Source organism: Delphinus delphis, chromosome 19 (genome assembly GCF_949987515.2).
Source record: "Delphinus delphis chromosome 19, mDelDel1.2, whole genome shotgun sequence".
In the NCBI taxonomy this organism is placed as follows: domain Eukaryota; kingdom Metazoa; phylum Chordata; class Mammalia; order Artiodactyla; family Delphinidae; genus Delphinus; species Delphinus delphis.
This window is the reverse complement of record NC_082701.1, coordinates 8,524,061-8,550,273: the sequence shown is the minus strand read 5'-3', so window position 1 is coordinate 8,550,273 and position 26,213 is coordinate 8,524,061. Positions and strand designations below refer to the sequence as shown.

The following is a 26,213-nucleotide window of genomic DNA, read 5'->3' as shown; positions in this document are numbered from 1 at the left end:
GTCTGAACATCACACTCCATAAAATTTCTAAGCTGGCTTTTAAAAACAATGGAAAACAAAATATTGTCTGTCTTCTTGGTTAAATTTACTTTGCCATAAAAGTCTTCATTTGTACAGTTAAGCATGACTTTCAAAAGTGAGCTTTCCCATTTATATGAAATGTCCACGATAGGCAAATCCACAGAGATAGAAAGTAGATGAGTAACTGCCAGTGCCAGGCCAGAGAACGGGGAATGACTACTAACAGGCACGGGGCTTCCTTTTGGGATGATGAAAATGTTCGGAAAAGATAATGGTGACAGGGGCTTCCCTGGTGGCGCAGTGGTTGGGAGTCCGCCTGCCGATGCAGGGGACACGGGTTCGTGCCCCGGTCCGGGAAGATCCCACATGCCGCAGAGCAGCTGGGCCCGTAAGCCATGGCCGCTGAGCCTGCGCGTCCGGGGCCTGTGCTCCGCAACGGGAGAGGCCACAACAGTGAGAGGCCCGCGTACCACCAAAAAAAAAAAAAAAAAAAAAAAAAAAAAAGATAATGGTGACAGTTGTACAACCTTGTGACTGTACTAAAAAAAACACTAAATTGTATACTTTACAATGGTGAATTTTATGGTGTCTGAACTATACCTCAATTAAAATAATTGTTTTAAGCTCTTATGGATTAAAGTTAACATTTCCAGGCTTCCCCGGTGGCGCAGTGGTTGAGAGTCCGCCTGCCGATGCAGGGAACACGGGTTCGTGCCCCGGTCCGGGAAGATCCCACATGCCGCAGAGCAGCTGGGCCCGTGAGCCATGGCCGCTGAGCCTGCGCGTCCGGGGCCTGTGCTCCGCAACAGGAGAGGCCATGGCAGTGAGAGGCCCGTATACAGCAAAAAAAAAAAAAAGTTAACATTTCCATTTAAACATCTCCCCAGATAGTTACATTCCATTCCCAGACACACTTATGGAATGGTGTCTGCTGTAAAAAGATATGTAAGTGACGGCAGCCTGCCACCATAGCTTAGACCTCATTACATGTTTTGGGGTTTTTTTTTTTAATGCGTTGCATCCTCCAGGAAAATTACTAGCAAAATCCTCCCCCAGTAAATGTGTTTTTGTTCATCTACAAATGTTAGATTCCTGTTTTTAAAACTTAAGACAATTTTTACCCCATTTCATAATACTTGATTAGCGCCCCCCCTTGCTATGAACTACAAGGTAAGAAAACTTTATCAAACAAAAACATTTAAAGAGAAAGAATGTGCAAATCTTTTCAAAGATTCCATTTCAGCATCACATGATTTATTTAAATGTCATTCCCAGACACGTGTGGGGTGGCATATGCTCCCTTTTATTACATAGTAACACATACGCCATACCCAGCAGGAGTCTTTATATGACGTATGGCCTAGTAGTTTCAATCAAAGCACGATCGTTCAAAGAGAACAGGGGGAGAAGAAAACACCTACACGTTTATAACATGATCAAAAGGAACGCGAGACAGATGAACTGAAAAAACAACATCTTTGAACAATCATAATCGACAGTACAAGTCTCCCTTATTCCACTAGTTTTAAACAACTAACATCTGTAAACTTGAATACCAACTCTGGCAGATTTAGCAGTCTTAAATCTCTGATTTTCCATCCTAAACATCCTCCAATGTACTGTGAAGATGAGAGCGGGCCTCCTCCACCGAGCCCTACCGCCCAGCCGAGCTGTCTGAAGAGGCAGCCTCCTCTCGTGCGCACCCTTCATCAAATACTTCGGTAGTCAGAGCCCCGGGCTACAATGGCAGCAGCTTCCCACTCCACAGTGAAGAAGGAAACAGTTCCAAAAAACCCAAACATCACCATGACCAGGAGTTGCCAATGAAGGAGAAGGTAGTTACTGTAGAAAAATGCCACGGCTGCGCAAATGGACTAAAAATAAACAAGACAAAACAGATCACAAAATGCACACAGGTGACCCAGCCGCTCCACAAAGAGCCCCACCGCTCTCTGACCCAAGGCTTCCTGTGCCTTGCACGGCTCCCTGCTCTTTCTGCATCTACACGGCACTTCCTTGGTCACTAGCTCACAAACATGCACCACAAACTCCTGCTGAGAGCTGGGAACAATCAAGTAAGCTACTGTTTAAAATGGTATTTTGTAAAAAACAGGAGTTATAAAATAATGTGCATGAACAGTGTGAAACACTCCTGTTACATGTGTGTACTATGAGTTCTGGTATCTAAGGAAGTCTGAGCCACAGAGAGACCAGAACATAAAATCTCTTATACAAGTGATGCGGCAAAAAAGATCACACTACTCATTGCTTCCTAACTCTAATCACAAATGCTTTTTTTTTTTTTTTTGCGGTACGCGGGCCTCTCACTATTGTGGCCTCTCCCGTTGCGGAGCACAGGCTCCGGACGCGCAGGCTCAGCGGCCATGGCTCATGGGCCCAGCCGCTCCGCGGCATGTGGGATCCTCCCGGACCGGGGCACAAACCCGCGTCCCCTGCATCGGCAGGCGGACTCTCAACCACTGCGCCACCAGGGAAGCCCTATTATTTATTTTATTTTTTATTTTTGGCCGCGCCATGCAGCATGTGGGACCTTAGTTCCTTGACCAGGGATCAAACCTGCGCCCCCTGCAGTGGAAGTGCAGAGTCTTAACCACTGGACCTCCAGGGAAGTCCCATAAATCCTTTTAAAGGTTGTCCTTGACTTTCATTTAAGAAATATTAAGAAAACAAAGTTTGCTAAAAAAAAAATAGACCCTGCTTTAAACACAATCTGAAGAAGAGGTTACCTGCACAAATTTAAAGACTGCAAAAGCCGGTGCACTGTCTTCAGAATAGAGAAAACCTAGAATACTAAGCAGCTGGGTGTTGAAGCAGCTGTCTCCAAGCCCCAACAGGAAGCTGCAGAAGATGGCAACTTCTTTGCTGAATAAAACAAAATTAATTTAGAGAGAGCATTAACAATATTTGTTAGAGTTGATTAAAATGTAGAAACAACTCACCCACAAAAGCATTTTACTTTCAAGTTTTAAACACTATGAAACAAGTATGAATAAATACTGGAATTTACAAAGTCAGAATTTATGCTCAAACGCACTCACCTTCGCAGTCTAGCAAACTCTGGTCTACTAACTATTGGGGAAGCAAACACTGTGTTTGGGGCAGAGCTGCTCTTGGACTGTGGATCTAGACATAAACACTCACATCTACAATGACTCTGAGAGTTGAGTGCAAAAAAATGACACCCTCAAAGCTCCTGTGGACACTGTGAGAGAACAGGGTGGCCAGCTCAGCTGGCAGATCACCCCTCGCTCCTCATTGCTCTTCCTCGGGGCCCAAATTTCTAGACATTTCACTGGTTGAAAGGCAGAGATATAAAGTTCAAATCAGATACTTATGTGCTCCTTCACAGGTCAAGAAAAAGATTTAGTGGGGAGAAAGGTTAAAACCAGCAATTAGAAAAATACCTTGGGATTCTCTATGGATTCCTATTTAAACTCATTCTGGCTTCATTAACACTTGACAGATGACCTTTTAAAGATAACAGACTTGCAGAAAAGGATTAACTGCTCCATTCTAAATTCCTAGCCATCCTCTACCTCCCACTCTTCCTTAAATTACTAGAAAAAGGAGAGTCACTGTACCTGGGTTTGATGTAAGCACTGCTATCAGTTCCTTCAACAGGAGCAATAGGGGCATCCCCCGGCATGTTGAGAAATATTAAATAAAAAGCTATAAAATGCACCAGGATGCCCAACAGCACAACTGGATTCCTACCAAAACGATTATTCTTGCTCAGCAGGCCAAAGAGGCTTCCACCTATAAAATGAATGAAGTAGAGAACAGAAAAACCCAAGGCCAAGTTACTATATCAAAATCTTAGTTCTTTGAAAAAATAAATTAAACGGACAAAACAATAGCTAATTTAATCAAAAAAGAGAGAAAGAAAGAAGGCACAAATATAGAAAGTAAGAAATAACTGTTGAAACAGAGTTATTAACAGAGCCCCGGGCTACAATGGCAGCAGCTTCCCACTCCACAGTGAGGAAGGAAACAGTTCCAAAAAACCCAAACATCACCATGACCAGGAGTTGCCAATGAAGAAGAAGGTAGTTACTGTAGAAAAATGCCACGGCTGCGCAAATGGACTAAAAATAAACAAGACAAAACAGATCACAAAATGCACACAGGTGACCCACTCCCCCACATGCCAAAAAAAGTACCAGAAATATGACACAATGGTTTTGAAGACGCGACAAAGGGCAGTGATCTTTGAGAGTCAGGAAACAAATGAGGTGAGGCCCACACCTGCCCCAGCTGACTGAGAGGCTGTGGGCTGCAGGGAGGGAGAGGGAGGAGAGGAGGGAAGGCAGGTGGAGGCCCGCAGCCTCTCTGAGTTGAGGAGACAGAGCTGAGAGTCTGGGGAGATAAGGTGCCTGAGTCCCCAAGACAGAGTATAAGAAAGGACAGCTGATCAGCACAGGATGTGAGTAAATGAGCAGAGGCCTGGAAAGAAACTTCCAAGAGGATTAGAGGTGTTAGTGCCCTGCCCTGGGCAGGGAAGAGTGCCTGGCCCCACCAGCCAGACTGGAAATCTTATTATTCACGGGCACTGGGTGTACACAGAAGCGTCTTCCATCAGGGGTGAGGGATAATTAGCCCTAGTCTGAGCAGTGCTCTGATCCCGTCCAACAAATTTTAAAAGCAAGACCTAAAAAAAATCACACTGTTTCCAAGTAAATGAACCACATCCAAGAACAAAGCTCAAGAACGTTAACAGGATATAAAGAACATCCTGCACCCAACAAGGTACAGTTCACAATGGCTCGTATCCACAACACTACCAGGCATGCAAAGAGACAGGAAGACAGGACCCATCGTAAGCAGACAAATCAGTCAAACACAGAGTTAGCACATGGCCCAGCAATTCTAGTGCTGGGTTTACATGCAAGAGAAATGAAAACGTAAGCTCACACAAAAAGTATACACCAATGTTCACAGCAGCGTTATTCATAATGGCCAAAAAGCGAAAACAGGGCTTCCCTGGTGGCGCAGTGGTTGAGAGTCTGCCTGCCGATGCAGGGGACGCGGGTTCGTGCCCCGGTCCGGGAAGATCCCACATGCCGCGGAGCGACTGGGCCTGTGAGCCATGGCTGCTGAGCCTGCGCGTCCGGAGCCTGTGCTCCGCAACGGGAGAGGCCACAACAGTGAGAGGCCTGCGTACCGCAAAAAAAAAAAAAAAAAAGCAAAAACAACCCAGATGTCTGTGACATGATAAATGGATAAATAAAATGTAGTAGATCCATACAACTAAATATTATTTGATAATAAAAAGGAATGAAGTAAAAAATAAATAAAGAAAAAGAAATGAAGTACTGATACATGCTACACCATGGGAAAATCTTGAAAACATTGTGCTAAGTGAAAGAAGCCAGACACAAGAGATTATATATATTGTATGATTCCATTTACACAAGATGTCCAGAATAAACAAATCTATAGAGAAAGTAGATTAGCAGTTTCCTGGAGAAGGGTGATGACAATGTTCTATAATTAGATTGCAGTGATGGCGGTACAACCCTGTAAATATACTAAAAAACACTCATCTGTATACTTTAAACGGGTGAACTACACGTCCTGTGAATTATGTCTCGATAAAGTTGTAAAGGATAAAACAACACTACCCCAGAGCTGTTGCAGATGTTAGAATGAGCAAAGACATTAAAACAAGTTCTGTAACTGTATTAACATGTTTACACACACACACACACACACACACACACACACACACGTGCCAGGTGTTGGCAATAAATTAGGGGAGGGGTACCGGTGCCCTGCTAGGAACCGGGCCCCACAGCAGGAGGGGAGCAGCAGGCCAGCCGCTTCTTCCGTATTTACAGCCGCTCCCCATAGCTCGCATTACTGCCTGAGCTCCGCCTCTTGTCAGGTCAGCAGCAGCATTAGATTCTCATAGGAGCATGAGCCCTACTGTGAACTGTGCATTCGAGGGATCTGGGTCGCATGCTCCTTTTGAGAATCTAATGCCTGATGATCTGAGGGGGAGCTGAGGCGGTGATGCTAGCGCTGGGGAGTGGCTGCAAATACAGGTTATCATTAGCAGAGAGGTTTGTCTGCACAGAGACCATAATAAACCAGTTGCTTGAAGACTCATATCAAAACCCTATCAGTGGGGCTTCCCTGGTGGCACAGTGGTTAAGAATCCACCTACCAATGCAGGGGACACGGGTTCGAGCCCTGGTCTGGGAAGATCCCACATGCCGCGGAGCAAGTAGGCCCGTGAGCCACAACTACTGAGCCTGCACGTCTGGAGCTTGTGCTCCGCAACAACAGAGGCCGCGACAGTGAGAGGCCCGCGCACCGCGATGAAGAGTGGCCCCCACTCGCCGCAACTAGAGAAAGCCCATGCACAGAAACGAAGACCCAACACAGCCAAAAATACATAAATAAATAAATAATGAGTTAGGATTCGAACAAGACACCTGGCCAAAAAAGATATACAGATAGTAAAAATCATACAAAAATATCATATACTATTAGGGAATTACAAATTAAAATCATACCACAGCACACCTATTAGGATTGCTAAACTCCAAAAATATGACAATATCAATTGCTAAAAAAAAAAAAACCCTATCAGTGAGTGCCACGTGACAATTAAGCTGCATCTTATGGAGTAGACTGGACATAAGCAACACATGTCAGGTGCCACTGTCTCCCATCACCCCCAACGGGACCATCGAGTTGCAGGAAAACAAGCTCAGGGCTCCCATTGATTCTGCATTATGGTGAGTTGTATAATTATTTCATTATATATTACAATGTAATAATAATGGAAATAAAGTGCACAGTAAATGTAATGTGCTTGAGTTATCCCGAAACCATGCCCCCCGCCCCCATCCATGGAAAAACTGTCTTCCATGAAACTGTTCTTGGTGCCAAAAAGGTTGGGGACTGCTGAATTAGGGAACAAAAATACACCCAAGTCTGCTTTCTCCATAGTGCTTATCACTGTCTGACATTCTAAGTTTCCAATGTTTTTTATTGTCTGTGTTCTTCCCCAAGAATATAAGCTCCATGTTTTGTTCATACAATGGATTCCCAACAAATACGTGCTGAATTGGTAAGTTCCTCATATGTGACACAACACCCAATATACTGCAAGTACTGAACGGATCATTGCTGAATAAGGAATACCTGGTGGTATAATAAAAAGAGATTTGGTCTTTGCCTTGTCCTCTCCTCCTCTCCACTTTCCAGCATGGAGCTCTTAAAACCCTAGGAATTTCTCAGTGAAAGGAATGTCTCTAGTTATCTTAACTAATCCCTTCCAATGACACCAGAGTTTATGATGATGAGGTGATCCTTGAGGGGGTATGGAGGTGGCCCTAGATAGTCAGGATGGGGGGGCTGGTTGTCAGAAGGACCCAGCCTTGATTAGAGGGTTGGAACTTTCAGCCCCACCCCCCAATCTCAGGGGAGGGGAGAGGGGGTAGAAGCTGAGTCTAATCACCAATGGTGGATGATTTAATCAACCATGTGACATAATGAGATCTCCCTAAATCCCTACAAAACGGGTTTGGGAAAGCTTCCTGGTGATGACTGCATCCACATGACGGGAGGGTACCACACCCAGCCTCCATCGGGACAGAGCTTCCTACACTAGGGGCCCTTCTGGACTTTGCCCTATGTACCTCTTCATCCGGCTGTTCGTTTGCATCCTTTATAATAAACTTTAACAGTAAGTATAGCATTTTCCAGGGGTGTGGTGGGAACCCTTGAATGTGTAGCCAAGCTGGACAGAAGGGAAGATAGCCTGGGACCCAGGACTTAATGACTGATGTCTCAAGTGAGGCTGGTCTTGCAGGACTACACCCTTGAACCTGTGGAGTCCGATGCTAACTCTAGGAGTGTCAGAATTGAACTGTATTGTCGCACATCCAACTGGTGTCAGAGATTCAGAGAATAAGAAATTCAGGAATTCTAAAGATGCAGATGTAGAGAATGGACTTGAGGACATGGGGAGTGGGAAGGGTAAGCTGGGACAAAGTGAGAGAGTGGCATGGACATATATACACTACCAAATGTAAAACAGATAGCTAGTGGGAAGCAGCCGCATAGCACAGGGAGATCAGCTCAGTGCTTTGTGACCACCTAGAGGGGTGGGATAGGGAGGGTGGGAGAGACACAAGAGGGAGGAGATATGGGGATATATGTATAGCTGATTCACTCTGCTATAAAGCAGAAACTAACACACTAAAAAATAAAAAATAAATTTAAAAAAATTCAGGAATTCTAATACACCTTTCCTAAGTATTTTAAGAGGAAAAGCTGGGAGAGACCATGTTTTCTTACTTATGGTTTTGTCTTGAATTATTTGGCAAATGTTTTGTAATTTAGTTTTAGAACAGTGATAACAACAAAAAAAAACAAAGACATACCCATTTGTATAAAAGCAAGGAAACAGAAATTCAAGGATAGAGAGGTGAAGTACATTTAAAATTTCTGTAACAAACTGATTTAGTGCAAAAACTTTTTTTCTTAAACCAACCTAAAATTTCTCCAATGCCAATGAAAATGCCAGAAAGTCCAATGAGGCTTTTCTCTTCTGTTCCAAATTTATTTATAGCGCCGATACAGGTTCCATATACACCAGAGAAGAAAGTCAATTCCAGACCTTCAGAAAAAAATGAGATTTAAATTACAGTTGTCCCTAGGTATAAAACTCCATAGATACTCAAGTCCCATAGTCAGCCCTCCATATCCAAGACTCTGCAGCCTCAGATGCAACCAACCATGGATTGGGAAGCGCTGGATTTAGTATTGAAAAAAATGCACAGTCTCCCTTTCCTGGTTTTTCTTCGTGACTAGTAGTATTTGAGCTATACACGCATAAAACAAAATGCACACAGGCTGAAATGCTACTCCCCAAGCACAGCATAATTTTACGTGACCTAACTGATGACATGGAACTAGCCACAAGACGGCAGTTGTCACACATTTCAGATAAAAGCATACAACTCAAATAAGCGAAGACACCCTTATGTTAAAAATGGTCACTCTGTGCGCAGACAGGGGATGAACAGAGAACATAATTAACATAAACTTGTAACAGTGAAACTAAAGTGCTCATTATCCTTATTAATAGCTTCCCAAGGGAACAGGGATATACATTTGTAAGACCAATACCTACTATCCACTTTTGCTTAAAGTCAAAAGTTTTAATTAAACACACTGTCCTAGGAAAAGAAATTCCAAAAATTCGGGTAGAAAATTAGAGCAAATGAGTAGAAAACCTGATTCCTTAACGCTACAAAACCTTAACTGAATTCTGAGGATGTTTAATATGTATTCCGTTTGACCTAAAAATAAGACGTTTATACCGATGAGGCACATACAGTTGAACCTTGGACAACACGGGTTTGAACCGTGTGGGTCCATATAGACTACAGGATCCACAGCTAGTTCAATCAGCAGATAAGGAAGCACGGACACAAAGGGCGGACTAAAGTTATATGAAGATTTTAACTGCGGGGGAGGTCAGCACCCCTAATCCATCCCTTCACTGTTCAAGGGTCAACTGTAACGGCAAAAGTAATAATTGACACATTAGAGCAATTTTTACAAGGAAACTGATTTCCTTAAGACCTAAGAGTATTCCACCTATTATCACATCACATTATCACTGTAAGCCACAGAACTCATTCCATTTCATTAAAAATTATCTTAATTCACGCCAAGTTACACAGATTTACTCATGATTATTTTCTGTAGTGTTCTATTTTGCCCTAAAATCACTGGTTAGGATGAACCAGGCCTCCCAGTTTTCAAACTCTTGTGTAGAATCATCCCACACTGAATTTGGGCTGGCCCTATGATTTGCTTTCACCAGTGTGGGAGGGGGTCACATAGCTGGCTGAGACACAAGGAGAAATCTGAGACCCAGCTAGCATCAGACCCGTTCAGACATGCAAATGAAACTTCCTTGGAAGTTTTAGCCTCAGCCACCCTTTAACAGCAGCCACAAGAGACCCCGAGACCATCAGAAAAACCATTTAGCCGAGACCAGTCAATGCACAGAATTGTGAGAAAGTAACACAGTTGCTGTTTTCAACCCTTACTGTAATTATGCAGCCACAGAAAACCAAAACCATAATTAATCCCATTACCTGTATAAGCAGTTGTAATGCTAAGAAGGAGCATCTCCTTGGTGACACATAACTTAAGAGACTTTTCTATAAAAAAGGGAAAAAAAAAATTAGGAGTACTTAACTACATTTTAATCAATCAAACAAAACTTATAAAACATTCATTCAACCAAAACACCTCTTGTCAATAATGCCAATAAACAAATACATTGGGACAGAGGTTAATGATTCAGATTCAAATGGTTAAGGTATGAACTAAATCTGCCCTATAAAAAAAATGTTGATTTCAACTGTGTAAATATAGTCTAGAGTTGTGCTTTCTCTAACACATTCTCCAGCTCTCATGAAAACAAACAAAACATGAAACAGAGAAAAGAAATAGAACCAAACAGAACAACAGAATATTCCAACAGACTTGATTAAAGGCTAGGCTATTAAGAGAGCCAGCAGTTGGCAAAGTGCTGACTTCCCTAAGGAACTGTCACAGGGCAGCTTTAACACTGGACTCTAGGTCAGAATCAGCAGCGGAGCTCTTTGACCACCAGAAGCTGGGATGCTGCCTCCTGAGATTCTCTCTCTGGATCTGAGGACTGAAACTTCAGTTCTGCCTATTTGTTTCTGATCCCCTTAATGTTTATTTTTATGTTGTTCAACTTAGTTGAAATCTGCAATGGAAAATGCATTTCTAAAAACTGCACATTTTAACTTTCTTGAACCTGCTCACATTTCATAATTTAAGGCCACTTATCTAGGATCCTACTAATAGCAGATCCAGATTTTTTAAAAAGGTGGCAGGGGAAAACAAAACCAAAATCCACCCCAAATCAGAACCAGCCTGGAAATAAATGAAAGCTCTCCAGTCTCACAGAGACATTATTTGGTGCGGCCAGCTCTGCAGCAGGAGCGCTCAGGCCTCAGTTAGCCCTGGAGGCGGTGGTGTGGCCCCTACAGCTCATCCTTGGCCTGAGGATCCAGATTTTAGTTCCTATTCAACGGATGACCAGGAAACGCACATAAATCACACTCTGTCCTGAATTTCTCCATATACAAAAGAAGATAGTTTTTTTTTCTTCTTCAATTTCACGAAAATAAAGTGAAACTAAACGCAATATATTCACCAATCATTTTCACATACTTCCAGAAAAAAAATACATGATCAACAAAGTTTAAAACAATATTTTTAATTAAAAACATTACATTAGCAAAGCATATCTGCTTTTGACTAATCAGAAGATTTAGGTAGCGAAAAGAAATTTTAAAACATAATCTAGTATGATGCTATAATGGTGAATTCACATCATTATACATTTGTCCAAACCCATAAAATGTACACCACCAAGAGTGAACCCTAATGTATGTAATCTATGGCCTCTAGGTGATAATGATGTGTCACTGTAGGTCCACTGATTGTAATAAATGTACCACTATGGTGAGGGACAATGATAATGGGGAAGGTTATGTGCGGGTGAGGGCAGGGCATATATGGGAAATCTCTGTATCTTCTTCTCAATTTTGCTGTGAACCTAAAACTTCTCTGAAAAATTGTTTATCAAAAAAAAAAAAAAAAACCAATATAATCTATTTGCAGAAACCAACAAACTGATCCTAAAATTCATATGCAAATTCAAGGGACCAATAATAGCCAAAACAATCCTGAAAAAGAACAAAGCTGAAAATTCATGCTTTCCAATTTCAGAATTTACAATAATCAACACAGCATTGTACTGGCATAAGGACAGACATATATCTAGAAATAAACTCTTACATTCACAGTGAATTGATTTTCAACAAGGGTGCCAACACAATTCAATGGGAGAAAGAATAGCCTTTCCAGCAAATGGTGCTAGGACAACTGATCTCCACGTGCAAAAGAATGAAGCTGGACTCCTACATCCCAACATCCATAAAAATTAACTCAAAATGGGGCTTCCCTGGTGGCGCAGTGGTTGAGAGGCCGCCTGCCGATGCAGGGGACACGGGTTCGCGCCCCGGTCTGGGAAGATCCCACATGCCGCAGAGCGGCTGGGCCCGTGAGCCATGGCCGCTGAGCCTGCGTGTCCGCAGCCTGTGCTCCGCAACGGGAGAGGCCACAACACTGAGAGGCCCGCGTACCGCAAAAACAAACAAAACAAACAAACAAACAAAAAATTAACTCAAAATGGATCACAGACCAAAATGTAAAAGCTAAAACTATAAAAGTCTTAGAAAAAAATACAGGAGTAAATCTTTGTGACCTGGAGTTAGGCAAAGCCTTCTAGGACACCAAAAGCACACACAACAAAAGATAAAATAGCTAAATCAGACTTCATCAAAAATTTAAACTTCTGTGATTCAAGAGATACCATCAAGAAAATGAAAAATCAACCCAGAGTCGGGGAACTAAGATCCCATGAGCAGCATGGCGTGGCCAAAATAATTTTTTTTTTTTAACTTAATTTTGGCCACACGCACAGGGGCTGAACCTGGGCCATGGCAGTGAAAGCACCAAATCCTAACCACTAGACCACCAGGGAACTCCCTGAATAGGTTATTGATTGTGGTGACAGTTGCACAACTCTGTGAATATACTAAACACCACTGATTTATACACTTTCAATGGGTGAACTGTATACTACTATGAACCACATCTCAATGAAGTTATTCTATTAAGGAAAATAATCTAACACCTTAATGGGTCTCTTCCCAGACTCTCTATGCTTTTTTTATTAAAAAGAAATTCCACTATTTATACTATTTCATAATTTATTTTCACATAACAAACATTTTCTAATATTCGTAGTGATCATTTTAATGGCTACAGTAATCTGTTGGATAGATGGCTTGTAGCTGAATATTTAAATTATTTCCATTTCTCACTAATATAAACAGTAGTTAAATCTTGGCCAAAATTCTTAATTATTTCCTGAGGATAATCCTATTAGTGGAATTGCTGGGGTAAAAGTATAAACATTTTTAAGGCTTTTGATACTTACTGACAAATCACAGAAAGTAATACAAGTGTATATTTTTAGCGTTGTGGTCTTACGCATGTACCTATGCCCCATATACTGAGAATTATTTTTTATCTTTTGAAATTTGATAGAAAACTTAATTTGCATTTCTTATACTTAGCTTATAATAATTCTCCTTTGTTTATAAAATAAATATTTTCTACTGGGGTGTTTATGCTTTTCTTATTGGTTCATAACTATCATATACTGTAAATATTTTCCCTGCCATTTTAACTCATTAGATTTTGAGAGACTGAAATTTTATATTTTAGGTAACCAAAGAGCATTTTTTTTTAATTTAATATTATTTTTAAATTTTATTTATTTATTAATTTATTTCTCTTCGGCTGCATTGGGTCTTCGTTGCTGTGCGCGGGCTTTCTCTAGTTGCGGCGAGCGAGGTCTACTCTTCGTTGTGGTGCGCAGGCTTCTCATTGCGGTGGCTTCTCTTGTTGCAGAGCACGGGCTCAAGGCGTGCAAGCTTCAATAGTTGTGGCTCACGGGCTCTAGAGCACAGGCTCAGTAGTTGTGGTGCATGGGCTTAGTTGCTCCCGTGGCATGTGGGATCTTCCCGGACCAGGGCTCGAACCTGTGTCCCCTGCATTCACAGGCGCATTCTTAACCACTGCACCACCAGGTAAGTCCCCCAAAGAGCATTCTTTTCCCTGTTTGACAGACCTGCGTGAAGGGCTTTCCTCTACCAAATTAATTTCTTACGGTTACTATTATGGCTTCATTTTTTTTTTTTTTGCGGTACGCGGGCCTCTCACTGTTGTGGCCTCTCCCGCCGCGGAGCACAGGCTCCAGACGCGCAGGCTCAGCAGCCATGGCTTACGGGCCCAGCCGCTCCGCGGCATGTGGGATCTTCCCGGACCGGGCACGAACCCGTGTCCCCTGCATCGGCAGGCGGACTCTCAACCACTGCGCCACCAGGGAAGCCCTATGGCTTCATTTTTACATTTAATCTACCTGGAATGTTAGTGTAAGACTCCATTTTTTCCCATGCAGTCAACTGTCTGGCCTTGCTTTTCTAAGACTACTTTACCGTATTCCGAATTCCATTGTGGGTCTAGACTTCAGTTCCACTGCTCTTTGTATTCCAATGTTTTCAAATGGATGCATAACAGGTTTTGATATTTATTAGGGAAAGTTCTTTTTAAAAATTATATTGGCTATTGACAGACGTTTATTCTTCCAGGTGAACTTTAGGAACCTTTCATCAGGACCAAAAAATAGATTTAAGAAAATTTTATTGCAATTTTCTAGAATCGCATTACACATATACATTCAACTGAGGAATGAAGCGCCTTCTAGATAAGCGAGAACCCTTTCTGTACAATACCTACCACGGCACCAACTGAAGGAAAGTCACGATTAAATAATAAATGAACCACAGGCTCACAGACAGAAAAGCTTGGACATTCCTTTTCCTTTCTCTCTTTGCCTTCGGCTTCCTTGCCACCTCATAACGTCACACTGCTCCCTAGCTGCCAGGAATCGTCACGTAAATTTAAATGTTCTTGCCCTATAGCACCTCATATGTCTTGTCCTTTTTGGCCGCTGCCTTCTTTCTCTCCATTCAAACCTGACAGCCCAGTTTCTTATTACTACTGAACCCTACACCAAGTAACCAACCAGCTCTGTGATAAAAGGCGTGAGGCCCTAACTGTGTTAGTGTCTCATTTTACAGAGGAGTTGAGGCAAAGTTTGTACAACTGCCTAGGAAGGACATCCTGAAACTGGTTAATATCAAGAGACATCCAGAGAGGGGTTCAGTAATAGAGCAGGGAGGCTGGACGAACCATCCCATAAGCCTGAAGGCCATCAGCCTCCCTCTGCCTGACTCCATGTTCACCAAAGAAGCCAACGTGGCTTTCTAAGCCTCTGATAACAAGAAAGGAATGCCCTGTTTGACCCTGGGTAAACGATTTCTCTAAGCCTCAGTTTTCTCTTCTATAAAATGGAGATAATAATACGTGTGTGTTATATGATACTCACAGAACTGTCGTGAGAACAAAACAACATAAAGCACATCGAGAGGTTTAGTCAGGAAGAACCCTCAACAGATGAGCGTGATTGGCCTTACACGCTACTGGGTCACCCAAGCTCCTGCGTGGCTCTGAGGAGTGACAAGCGATGCACGAAGAAATGGTCTGTGTCCTCACTTCCTCGGGTAAACTCCTAACCTCAGGCCCCCCTCACACACGTGCTCAGGTAGGGCACGGAATTACCCTCCATCCCTCACATCCCCCACGTTACAGAGATACTTACTGAGAAGACTAGCATATTTCAGAGCGGCATACCTGGAAGCATGAAAGTACTGGGGTATCATCAATCCAAAGTTACCAGGGAAAGGGGGAAAGGCAAATGCTGAAGTTGTTCCTGAACAGTTCCTGCATTTCAGACACAGAAAATACTACTAAATGCATCTACTGCCTTTGTCATATTGTTCTGGGCAGACCTGAAAAGATAAAAAGAGAAAAGTTTTTCCCCTGAAAATGGAGAAAGAGAACAAGAATACTATCACATTTTCACTTAAATCTGTAAAAGCGCTGTCCTCTACGTGGTCTGGCAAACACTTTCAGTGGCCTCAACGCTCCCTGCTCCAGGGTGTCCCATCACGACCCAGGTCCTTGGTTCAGAGAACGATGTGGTTAAAGCGCCACCGTGGAGCACGATTCCCTCACATTAAATTTAGGGCACGGAGTCCTGCGTGTCTTTTTCACAAACGATACTTCAGGCAGGACAGAAATCTCCTCTACGCTGTTTCCAAACTGTAAAAACAATTTGTGAGGGCTCAATCTTCCACCACTCCAACTATGTAAGAACTACTCGGTGGTTCTTCAGTGTTAGAACTCTTGAAAAGCATCGCCATCGTTGGCGGTAGGGGGTTGGGTGCGATGTCATCTATGGGTTAAAAACGTGGGCTTTGAGGCTGAGGCCTGCTTTGCCACTTATTAGTTGTGTGGTTTTAGACAAGTGACTTCATTTCTCTAACTTTCATTTCCTCATTTATAAAACAGGGACACTATCACTTACCTGTGAGAATTAATTGAGATAAAGTAACTTAAGTGTAATTATTTACAAGATTAGGGTAAGAAAGTTTTTAAGAAATTACATTTCTTACCCTACCAGCCAAGTCTACTCCTCTTAGATCTTTAAAGGATATCATTTACAAACAAACAAACCGAAAATAACAAGAACAGCAAAAAAAAAAACCTAAAGGAGATCTAGTTGACTTAAATAAATTACTAACACAAAAATGGTAGTATCTTCTAACCAACAGGAAAACGTTTTCCCCCACCATAAAAACTCATGCCTTCCCTGGAAGCAAATACTATGTGAATGCCATTTAATGACAGTTCCCTCATCTAGTACTTGGACAGGATCAGGTGTGGCTTATACTATTTCACACTCAAGGCCCCAAATAAGTAGAAACTGATTTGTACTCTATAGACTATTAAAATATAATCAACTCAGCTACTATCAGCTGCAAATCATTCAAAGTGGATTCCACAAAGTGGAATCCTTTAAAATCAGATCCTACTTATTTCCTCAACGGCTTCTAATCACACCAAGAAGAAAATCCAAACTCCTGCTGTATCCTTATGTAATCAACTCTCTGTCTGCTGCACTACTCTCACAGTGCACTCCTACTTGCACTGTGAGAGGCCCAGGCGCCTCTGGCATTCCTGGTGCCCACCACACTCCTTTCCACCCCTGGCATCTGCTGCAATGGCCATCAGTAGATCTTCACACCTTTTCACCTCCCAGCTCTCCACCACCTCCCCCTTTCTCACTGCCTTGTAGTACTTACTCTGCTATTTTCTCATGGGGTATCGTCTACCAGCCCCTCTACAATTAAGTTACATAAAAACAGGGAATTCTCTGTCTTGTTCGTTACTCCTTCCCTCCCCTTTAGAAGACGGCTGGCACATGGTGCTATTTACAGAATAAAGACACAAGTTTCAAGTTTGGAAGACAATTCAGAAACAGAGAATGCTAAAAAAGGCTAAGTGGTACCCCTCAGCATTGCACCTTATGAGAGTTACATGACCCCTTGTCTATCAGAAAAGTTCCTTGCAAACAGGGACAGGTTGTATTTGTCTTCACAGTACCAACACCTAACATTTGCTGGCTGAACGGGTGTTTAGTTTTTGTTGAATCTGTGGCATTCGTCTTCACAGACCCCTTCTCCAATAGCCATTGGTTTGTGCTTAAAAAACACGTATGTGGTACATAGACACATTAACGTTCGTATACTTATATAAACATGCCTTTTTTGCTCTGAACAGTGCAAATTTTGAATGCTTAATGATCCTATGACTGGAGAATTTTATGCCCTTTTTGGGCTTTAAAAAGGCAGCACAGAAAGTTCGATGCAAAATCTTTAACAATAGGTAAAATGCTTATAAGGCAAGCTTCATAATTTTATCAATTCACAAAGCAGAACAAGAGTGGCGAAGATTTCTCATTCCCCTTTCTTCAAATCCAGATGATAACCTGCAGAGAAATCATCTGTGATGTTTCAAACAGTTTTAGTTATAATTGAAATAGGTCCCTGCTTCCGGTGGCAGGGTCTGGGGAAGGGGAGGAAGGAGCCATGTCTTGCCTCGAACGTGGCAAGAAGCAGTCCCTGAAGCAGCCCAAGGACCAGGACAAGGAGATGGATGAGGAAGATAAGACATTTAAGCAGAAACAGAGAGAGGAGGCCTCAGAGAAGGGCCCCTGGCCAGAGGTGGAATTAAGAAATATGGCCAAAAGTAAGCTGTTCTTTGTGCCTGAGGCAATGATGGTCCTTAATTCCATTCCTGTTTAACCATCTGGATTTCCCAGTCATAACATCTGTTGCCACCTACAGCTAGAATGAAGTGCTGTTTGGGAGCCTATTGTACATTTAAAAATAAACTTTTGTTGGGACTTCCCTGGCAGTCCAGTGGTTAAGCCTCCGTGCTTCCACAGCACGGGGCGCGGGTTCCATCCCTGGTCGGGGAACTAAGATCCTGTGTGCCATGCAGCTCAGCCAAAACAAAACAACAACAACAACAAAAAGTTTTGTTAAAAAAAAAGAAACAAAAGAAAAGAAATATGCTCAAGGTAATTCACAATTTTTAGAAAAACAGGACTGTGTAATTGTTTCCCAGTAAGGACTACATTGGGGAAAACTACCTGCACAGGTTACTGCAAAATCCAGAGCATGGGGCTTCCCTGGTGGCGCAGTGGTTGAGAGTCCGCCTGCCGATGCAGGGGACACAGGATCGTGCCCCGGTCCGGGAAGATCCCACATTCCACAGAGCGGCTGGGCCTGGGACCCATGGCCGCTGAGCCTGCGCGTCCGGAGCCTGTGCTCCGCAACAGGAGAGGCCACAACACTGAGAGGCCCACATGCCGCAAAAGAAAAAAAAAAAAAAAAATCCAGAGCATGGGTGTAACCACAGCTCATCTGTAACGTCTGCTGATGGCCCTGCCACTCACTTGTACCACATGATGGGAAAATTTTAGGGCTGGATCCAAGAAATAGTAACTGAGGACTGTTTGCTATATAACTTTTTTTTTTTTTTTTGCGGTACACGGGCCTCTCACTGTTGTGGCCTCTCCTGTTGCGGAGCACAGGCTCCAGACGCGCAGGCTCAGCGGCCATGGCTCACGGGCCCAGCCGCTCCGCGGCATGTGGGATCTTCCCGGACCGGGGCACGAACCCACGTCCCCTGCATCGGCAGGCGGACCCTCAACCACTGCGCCACCAGGGAAGCCCTGTTTTCTATATAACTTTATGAGCCTATATCCTCACACATTAAAACACAGGAAATGTCTGCTGAATTGAATGAGGAAACCGAGGCCTAGAGAAACTCAGGGGAACATTGCTACTGTCCACGGTCACACAGCTGGTGACCTGGGATTAGACTTAAATCCCCCACAAACCTTTTCACTACCTTCCCCGCCTCTGTCTACCTTCCTTTCCCTTCCTCCTCCCTGGCAGCTCCCCTTTATCTTCTTTCTCTGCTTATTTGCTTTAAAACTTGTCCCTCATTTCTGCCCAGCACTGGATTATCAGTTAGGGCTATAAAAGGCTGGTAATTCCTAGACTAGACCTACTCAAAATATAGTTTAAAATAGAAAGGAATGTTTCCAACTTCTTACTCGTTGACATCCAGGTCCTGGTCATCAGAAGATTCATCTTCTCCCAGGACATTTTCGGAATCTGGTTTCCGAATGAGAAAGAAGAGAACTGTCCCCACAAGGCTAATCACTGTCAGGGCGATAAACACTGTTCTTCGGTCACTCTCTAGGGAGAAAAACAAAGACGAAAGTAGATAGTACTGGTCATACAAACAATTCCAGAGTTAGCATTATGTTCAGTACTATGTTTGTTTATAACCATCAACACACTTTGTCATTAAATCTTACTTTACTGCATCAGTAAAAACCTAGGGCAAGGAGAAAAATAGGATACATCCCCCTTTGTCTTTCAGTCAGAGAAATACTAATAAGCCGAAAGAAAAACAGCACAAGAACTTAATCTTATTCTTTTAATCAAAGAAGGGAACAGACAAAACAACTGAATTAAAAAGTCTTCTGACAACTGACTAGTCTCCTCACACAGAGCATAACCTTCTCCCGCACTTTGAGATGCTGCCTGAAGTGCAGTCATAAACTGTAGTCTTAGTATAATAACATAATCCAAGGGAAAAGATGACTAAAAGCTAAAATGTGAGAGGACTGAGGGTACCACGGTTCACTAGAACAATGTGAACAAAGCAATATGGGGCATTTCCGTGGAACAGCTATTTTGCGCTGAACTTACTGAATGAGGCACAGTGAATAAGACAAACCTGATATGTGAGTTTTCCCTTGCCAAGCAAAATATATGTAGAGATTTCCAAAGAACAAGCTGGGGGAAGAAAAGGAGGGAGAGGATGTTGGGAAGTTATTTTCATATTTATGGGTTTTGAAATAATTTTTCCATTACCTGTAAAAGAAGAGAAAGAGAGGCCTACATGATTAAAGAAGTTATCTACCTGCCCTAAGTCATTGAAAACATCAACTTCACCCTCTTTCTGAAAAACTCAACTGAGCCAGATGGAACTGTCTCCTTCCCCATGAGAGAAGCCTGATTCAGACTGTCCTCCAAAGACCTGACTCACTGTGAAACATGCGACTTATTGAAGGTCTGGAAATGACTCCTTGGAAACAAGTTTACCCTTCCTCTAAAATCTTATATTTTAAAGAATTGGTGAAAAAAAAATCCATGATTTAGTTATCTGCATCTAATGAGATACTTTATTTAGTATTTTCCTAGGGAAGAAATCATTCACTTACACTCCAGTTTCAGAATATACAATCTCTTAAAACAACATCTGCATTTGTTAAGTCTTATCATGGCCAAAATTTTAGGCGTTTAGGATTCATGAGGGTAAATCGTCAGGACAGATTCCATGACAGAATGACTGTTGTTGCTTTTTACTTAGGAAATATATAATATGCTGTATCATTATAGAGTTAGTCTCACTTTAGAAATTTAACTGTTAACAGCTACCAGGTGGCATAGCTGGGTGGGAAGGACATGGCCTTTGGAATCCAGATGATTGGATCAGTTAACTTTTAACTAAGCCTTTGTTATCTCATCTGTAGAATGGAGCTAATACCTTCTTATTGCAGGGGGTTGTGAGGATTATTGAAATTCAAGAGCCCAGTAGTACCTAAAGTATAGCAGGTGCTAAATACATTATGGTTAATATTATTTTCCATTTACGAGTCATAAATTCCAATGAGGTAGGTCCATGCATTTGTAAGTAATCCCATAAAATTTTAAATCTCCATCACATGTACCTAGGAACTTAACTCATGAAACAAGAAGATCTGAGTTTTCAACACAACCAGGGTCTAAAAAATGGTGTGACAAAAAAAATTATAGGAAAGATTGAGCCATAAGAATTATTACCTGGATTGTAGGAGTGCCCAGAAAATGCCACTGTTTCTCCCAATAGTGTGCTCATCTGAATTTATTGTCAGGCAGTTTCCTTGTGCTGTCCAAAGTACTAAAATTCAAATCAAAAGTTTATCAAGGGAATGAAATCATTTAGCTTTACATACTAAACATATAAATAATATTCTTAGATAAGACCTGGAAAATAGGGAAAATGAACATCAAAATACTTACCAGCAGCTGCAATTCCAATGAAAACAGAGGCTGTGTAGAAGGACCACGGGAAAGGCTGGATAAAAACGGCAATGTACATGCTAAAATATAACAGGTCAACGTATTATAGTCAAACAATACCTGAAACAGAATGCCAATTATGCCTTCTAGGAATCAATTCTGAGGGATCTCTTCTTTTAAAATTCAGACTGTAGGACTTCCTTGGTGGCACAGTGTTTAAGAATCTGCCTGCCAATGCCGGGGACACGGGTTCAAGCCCTAGTCCAGGAAGATCCCACATGCCGCGGAGCAACTAAGCCCGCGAGCCACAACTACTGAGCCCATGCACTGCAATTACTGAAGCCTGCACGCCTAGAGCCCGTGCTCCGCAACAAGAGAAGCCACCGTGATGCGAAGCCCGTGCACCACAATGAAGAGTAGCCTCTGCTCGCCACAACTAGAGAAAGTCTGCGTGCAGCAAGGAAGACCCAACGCAGCCAAAAAAAAAGAAAAGAAAAAAATTCAACCTGTAAAGGGCTTCTCTGGTACTGGCAAAAAGGGGACAAATGTGACCTATCCATTTCTTAACGTACTATTTCAAATTTGTGAACTGAGACATTGAATAAAGGTCTGCAATTGGCCTCTGCCAACAGCTCAGTACATAGTGGGACTGCAGTTCTATAGCCCAGAAGAAAAGTTCAGTTATTTCGTTTTAATTCCCATTAGTCAACTTGATACAAAATAAGATTACTTCATGAGTTCTTTTCAACTCTTGTAGAGAAAGGTTTTTGGATGCTATTTTTATTGGTGGTAAAATGAAAGCAAATATACACAAATTCCATCACATTAAAACAATGGTGTCCCTGAGCATCAAGTAGAGAACCAAATCCCTGAAATACTTCCTATAATCTATTCAATCCGAGTCAGCAAGTTCTTGTTAAAAGTTTACTGTGTGCTTGAAAGAAGCTGAAGGTGTTCTCATTAAATGAAAGAAAATTGGACTACTCACCTGTAAAATAAACCACTAGCAAACATAGAGAGCTGAGGTCCTACAATGGCAACCACTGACGGCGTAATCAAATTTGAAGCAGAGAACACTCCATAAATAATTGCCATGCTGCACACACAACACACAAAAGGAAAAAACAACTCTTGAAAGACTGTCAAAAGATCACTTTTTCAAACCCACTTAGTCTATAGTTTGTTTTGCAATAAGCACTCATATTCTTTAGTCAGGATTTATAATTATATCCTTACACTGAATGTCATATTAAAGTTTTCACTTGTACAAAACACTGAAGTCTTGTCAAATGTTTCTTTGAATCAGTCTGCCTTAGACAATATGGTTTTTAATGTACCAGTAAATTATAATAGCAGCTAACACAGCTCTATGAAAAACGTATCATTATCCTCATTTTATAGAAAAGAGAACTGAAACACAGAGGGGTGAGTAACGTGTCAAAAGTCCAGCCTCATAGCTGGTCAGTGGTGGAGCCAGAATCCCATCCCTGGTAATCTGACTCCAGAGGCCCTAGTCAACCAATCTGCCCTACAAATTTAGCCTACAACTCCTGGCAACAGCATGAAATTTCACTGCTATAAATAATCACATAGTTAAAACTTGCTTAAACCAGAATTTATTTAACTCAACCTAACGGTCTCACTTGAACATTATTCAGCTACTGTAGACCTGGCCCCAGTATATATGTCTTGTGGCAAAGTGTGACTAAAATCATTTCAAGAGTCATTTATAAGCCACTATTTATAAAACCAAGTCAATTATTCTTTGGCTTTTATGAATCTCTCAAATATCAAATGTTCTTTCATTTGTTCTTTACAGTATACATGAAGACAAAACATTACAAAAAATTGTGGTATTATTATTAATCACTTCAAAAAATGGACATTAGCATTCTTTTACTCTCAATTATCATATATAAGGTCAGATTTAGGTTAGGTAACACAGAACCAAATAAGAACATTTGGGGAGGAAGCGGGTAAGGGGTTGGCCGCAATCTAGTATTTAACCATAGAGAAAGTAAGAAATCTGTAAGTGTTTACATACAGGTATGTATTACATTCCCAACTTCAACCACAACGTACTAGTGACTTATGAAGATCTTTTCATTTCATTTTCTCCACCTGTAAAATTGGCCCTAAACACCTTAACAAAAAGTTAAAAACTCCTGATGACAATATATTAATAATTACGAAATCACAAAAACAGGAAGACCAAATATTTCGAGAGTCATATAAAACATCCTCTGTTTAGGATTTGGAAGATGTAATTATGACAATACCTGAGTGCTTATTAAATGCCAGCCACTGTGCCAAGCGCTTTACACGCATTGATCTGAGCAAGGAAACTGGGCTCATAGAAGCAACTTCCTAAGATATCGCAGTAATTAAGTTTTGAAGCCAGTATTTCAAACCCAGTGTCTAATTCTATATGAAACCTAAACTCATCACCTTCATCCTATTATGTTCTCCTAACTAGTCTAGATAAAGAAAAAAAATCAGTAATAATCTAATTACAATACGTTGTCTGTGATTTTGATGAAATTAAGCAACATCTGTGATATACAAAGTAAAACCAATCATACAGTACAATACCTGGTATAGCCACTGCCGTGAAAATCTGTGCTATTTAAGCTCCTGATGACAGTTTGCTGTGTGGAAGATAAAACTAATCAATGAAAACCTTTTGTAATTGCCCTCACCCCAGAAAGTCGCTCTCCAAATACTTGGAATAGAGTAAAAATTCAAGATGCCGAATACTTAATACTGAAATTCTAACACGAGAGAAGAGAACGGACTACAGAACAGAAGGCAAACCATTGAGGGGCGTGTGGGGGCGGGGTGGGGAAGGGTGAAGACCATCTGAAACTAGGCCTTAGGTTTAGTCCCTCAACTCTCCAAGTACTAATGTAGTCCTTAATATAAATAAAAAATATAAATGGGTCAGCATACAAACCCCAAATCAAGTAAGAGAAATAAACGACCCCAACAAGAAACGTCTGCCACATGAAATCAAACCTAATCATGGAAAACGAGGAAGCGTAGGTGACAAAATAAAAGGTGCGACTTAAGCGCATTATTAGACATAACGTTGATTATCATTTTTGGAATGCATTATGATAAGCACTTCAAAGGAAGGAGATCAAATTCCAACTCACCGCTACATTTCCACAAGTTTGAAAGGCGGTGAACATAAACATAAAGGCAATTCCTAAAATAATGATGTTGAAAAGCTTTTTAGATTCCGGGGACATTTTGGCTTAACTCTGCCAAAAGGTCGGCAGCAGCAGAGGGCAGTCAGCTCTCCTCGGGGGGAACCCACTGCAATCCTGGGAGAAGAAATGAGATGGTGAGAGGAGGCGGCAAATCCAGGAGCGGGGCAGCCAAGGTGTCAACTTCCAGGTCTTGGAGTGGAATCCCGGGCTTAGGGTGAAGTTCTCCCCACGGGTACAGTTAGGACATTCCTAGGACACGATCCGAGTAGGGAAGAGCCCAACACCCGGAGAAACGCCAAGAACGTTGTAGCTGCAACTTAAGGGGCCCGAGAGGGGGATTAGGGCCAAGGGCCAGAGGCAGCGGCCAGCACGGCCCCGCCCTCCCTGCCCTGACTCACCGCAGGTCAGGCGACCCGGTCACCTGACCGCAGCCGCGGCGCCGGCCGCTGGGCCTGCTGGGGAATGTAGTCCTGGGCGACCCGGGACGTGCAAGCGCGCCGCTAGGGCTCCCTCACCCGCTCCGGGGGAGCGGGGCCGACCTCGTGGGCTCTGGCAAGGGTGGGGTTGCTAAAAAGCGGAACGCAGCGAAGGAGACAGGAACTGCGGAAGGGGGCCTGGAGACGCGGTCTGAGGAGGCCGCAAACACAGACGGGCAAGATGAAGGAGTACGCCCCCCGACAGAGGCGGGGCGGACGTCCGAGCAGAAAACCTGCGTGGAGCTTAGAAATTGGCATGAAAAGAAGGCGGAGCCCAGTAGGGGAGCACCTCCCTTTCCTGCCGTCACAGCGCGCTTCGCAGCCGGAAGGAGCGTTTCGCGGGCTTTCCAACTGCCGGCAAATCCCGCTCCCCCTCCCATCGGCAGTGACTGCGCGCTTTTCGACCCGCCCGCGGGGCTCTGCGCAGGCGCGCCGGACAAGGGCGGGGCGCGCGGCAGGGACGTTACGGGGCGGGGCGAGACGAGCCAATCAGAGGTTTCATTTCCGGGTGGCGCGGGCGCCATTTTGTGAGGAGGGATATAAACGGGCACTGGAGCCGGCCGCCGGCCCAGTTGCTTCTCTGGTGGAGCCAGGTGCGTAGCGCTTTATCAGTTGTCCTAGTCAGGCCTTTCCAAACGTTTCCACGCGGAAACCAACCGCCAGGGGAGAGGCGCGGCGTCGAGCCGAGCTAGGCTGACGAGACCGCCGCCGCAGCCGAGCGCGCGAGCCCGCCGGGGCGTTAGTCCGTCGGCGCGCAGTCACGGGCCCCGGCCCGACTCTTCAGAGCCATGAGTTACGGCCGCCCGCCTCCCGATGTGGAGGGCATGACCTCCCTCAAGGTGGACAACCTGACCTACCGCACCTCGCCAGACACCCTGAGGCGCGTGTTCGAGAAGTACGGACGCGTCGGCGACGTGTACATCCCGCGGGACCGCTACACCAAGGAGTCCCGCGGCTTTGCCTTCGTCCGCTTCCACGACAAGCGCGACGCTGAGGACGCCATGGACGCCATGGACGGGGCCGTGCTGGACGGCCGCGAGTTGCGGGTGCAGATGGCGCGCTACGGCCGCCCCCCGGACTCGCACCATAGCCGCCGGGGACCCCCGCCCCGCAGGTACGGGGGCGGTGGCTACGGACGTCGGAGCCGCAGGTAAGCGGGTGGGCGTCGCGGCCGGGGTTCCGGGAGGGCTGGGTGACTCACAAAGGCCTGCCGGGGACACGTGGTGGCG

The 26,213-nt window shown here is 43.4% G+C and overlaps 2 protein-coding genes across 8 annotated transcripts in view; one reads left to right on the top strand and one right to left on the bottom strand.

Moving 5' to 3' along the window:
• Positions 1–903: 903 nt before the first annotated feature.
• On the bottom strand, positions 904–25,396 carry MFSD11 (major facilitator superfamily domain containing 11). Its single transcript, XM_059996726.1, has 14 exons — positions 24,907–25,396; positions 24,452–24,622; positions 23,889–23,944; positions 22,285–22,392; positions 21,297–21,376; positions 21,078–21,174; positions 19,969–20,027; positions 19,277–19,421; positions 15,556–15,596; positions 10,167–10,232; positions 8,549–8,674; positions 3,624–3,798; positions 2,769–2,904; positions 904–1,895 (listed from the first exon to the last, which is right to left on the bottom strand). The coding sequence occupies exons 2-14, from the start codon at positions 24,545–24,547 to the stop codon at positions 1,731–1,733; spliced, it is 1,350 nt and encodes a 449-aa protein (XP_059852709.1). The 5' UTR covers positions 24,548–24,622; positions 24,907–25,396; the 3' UTR covers positions 904–1,730.
• Positions 25,397–25,556: 160 nt separating this feature from the next.
• SRSF2 (serine and arginine rich splicing factor 2) overlaps positions 25,557–26,213 on the top strand; it is a 3,826-nt gene continuing 3,169 nt past the window's right edge. For 5 of the 7 annotated variants that reach the window (XR_009516930.1, XR_009516932.1, XR_009516929.1 and 2 more), the window contains exon 1: positions 25,557–26,134. Coding sequence is in view for 3 of the 7 variants with exons in the window: in XM_059996733.1 (XP_059852716.1) it covers positions 25,773–26,134 (362 nt within the window). In the remaining 4 variants the exon portion in view is untranslated. The remainder of the gene's footprint in view (positions 26,135–26,213) is intronic. The other 2 variants (XR_009516931.1, XM_059996732.1) reach the window with 1 other exon arrangement.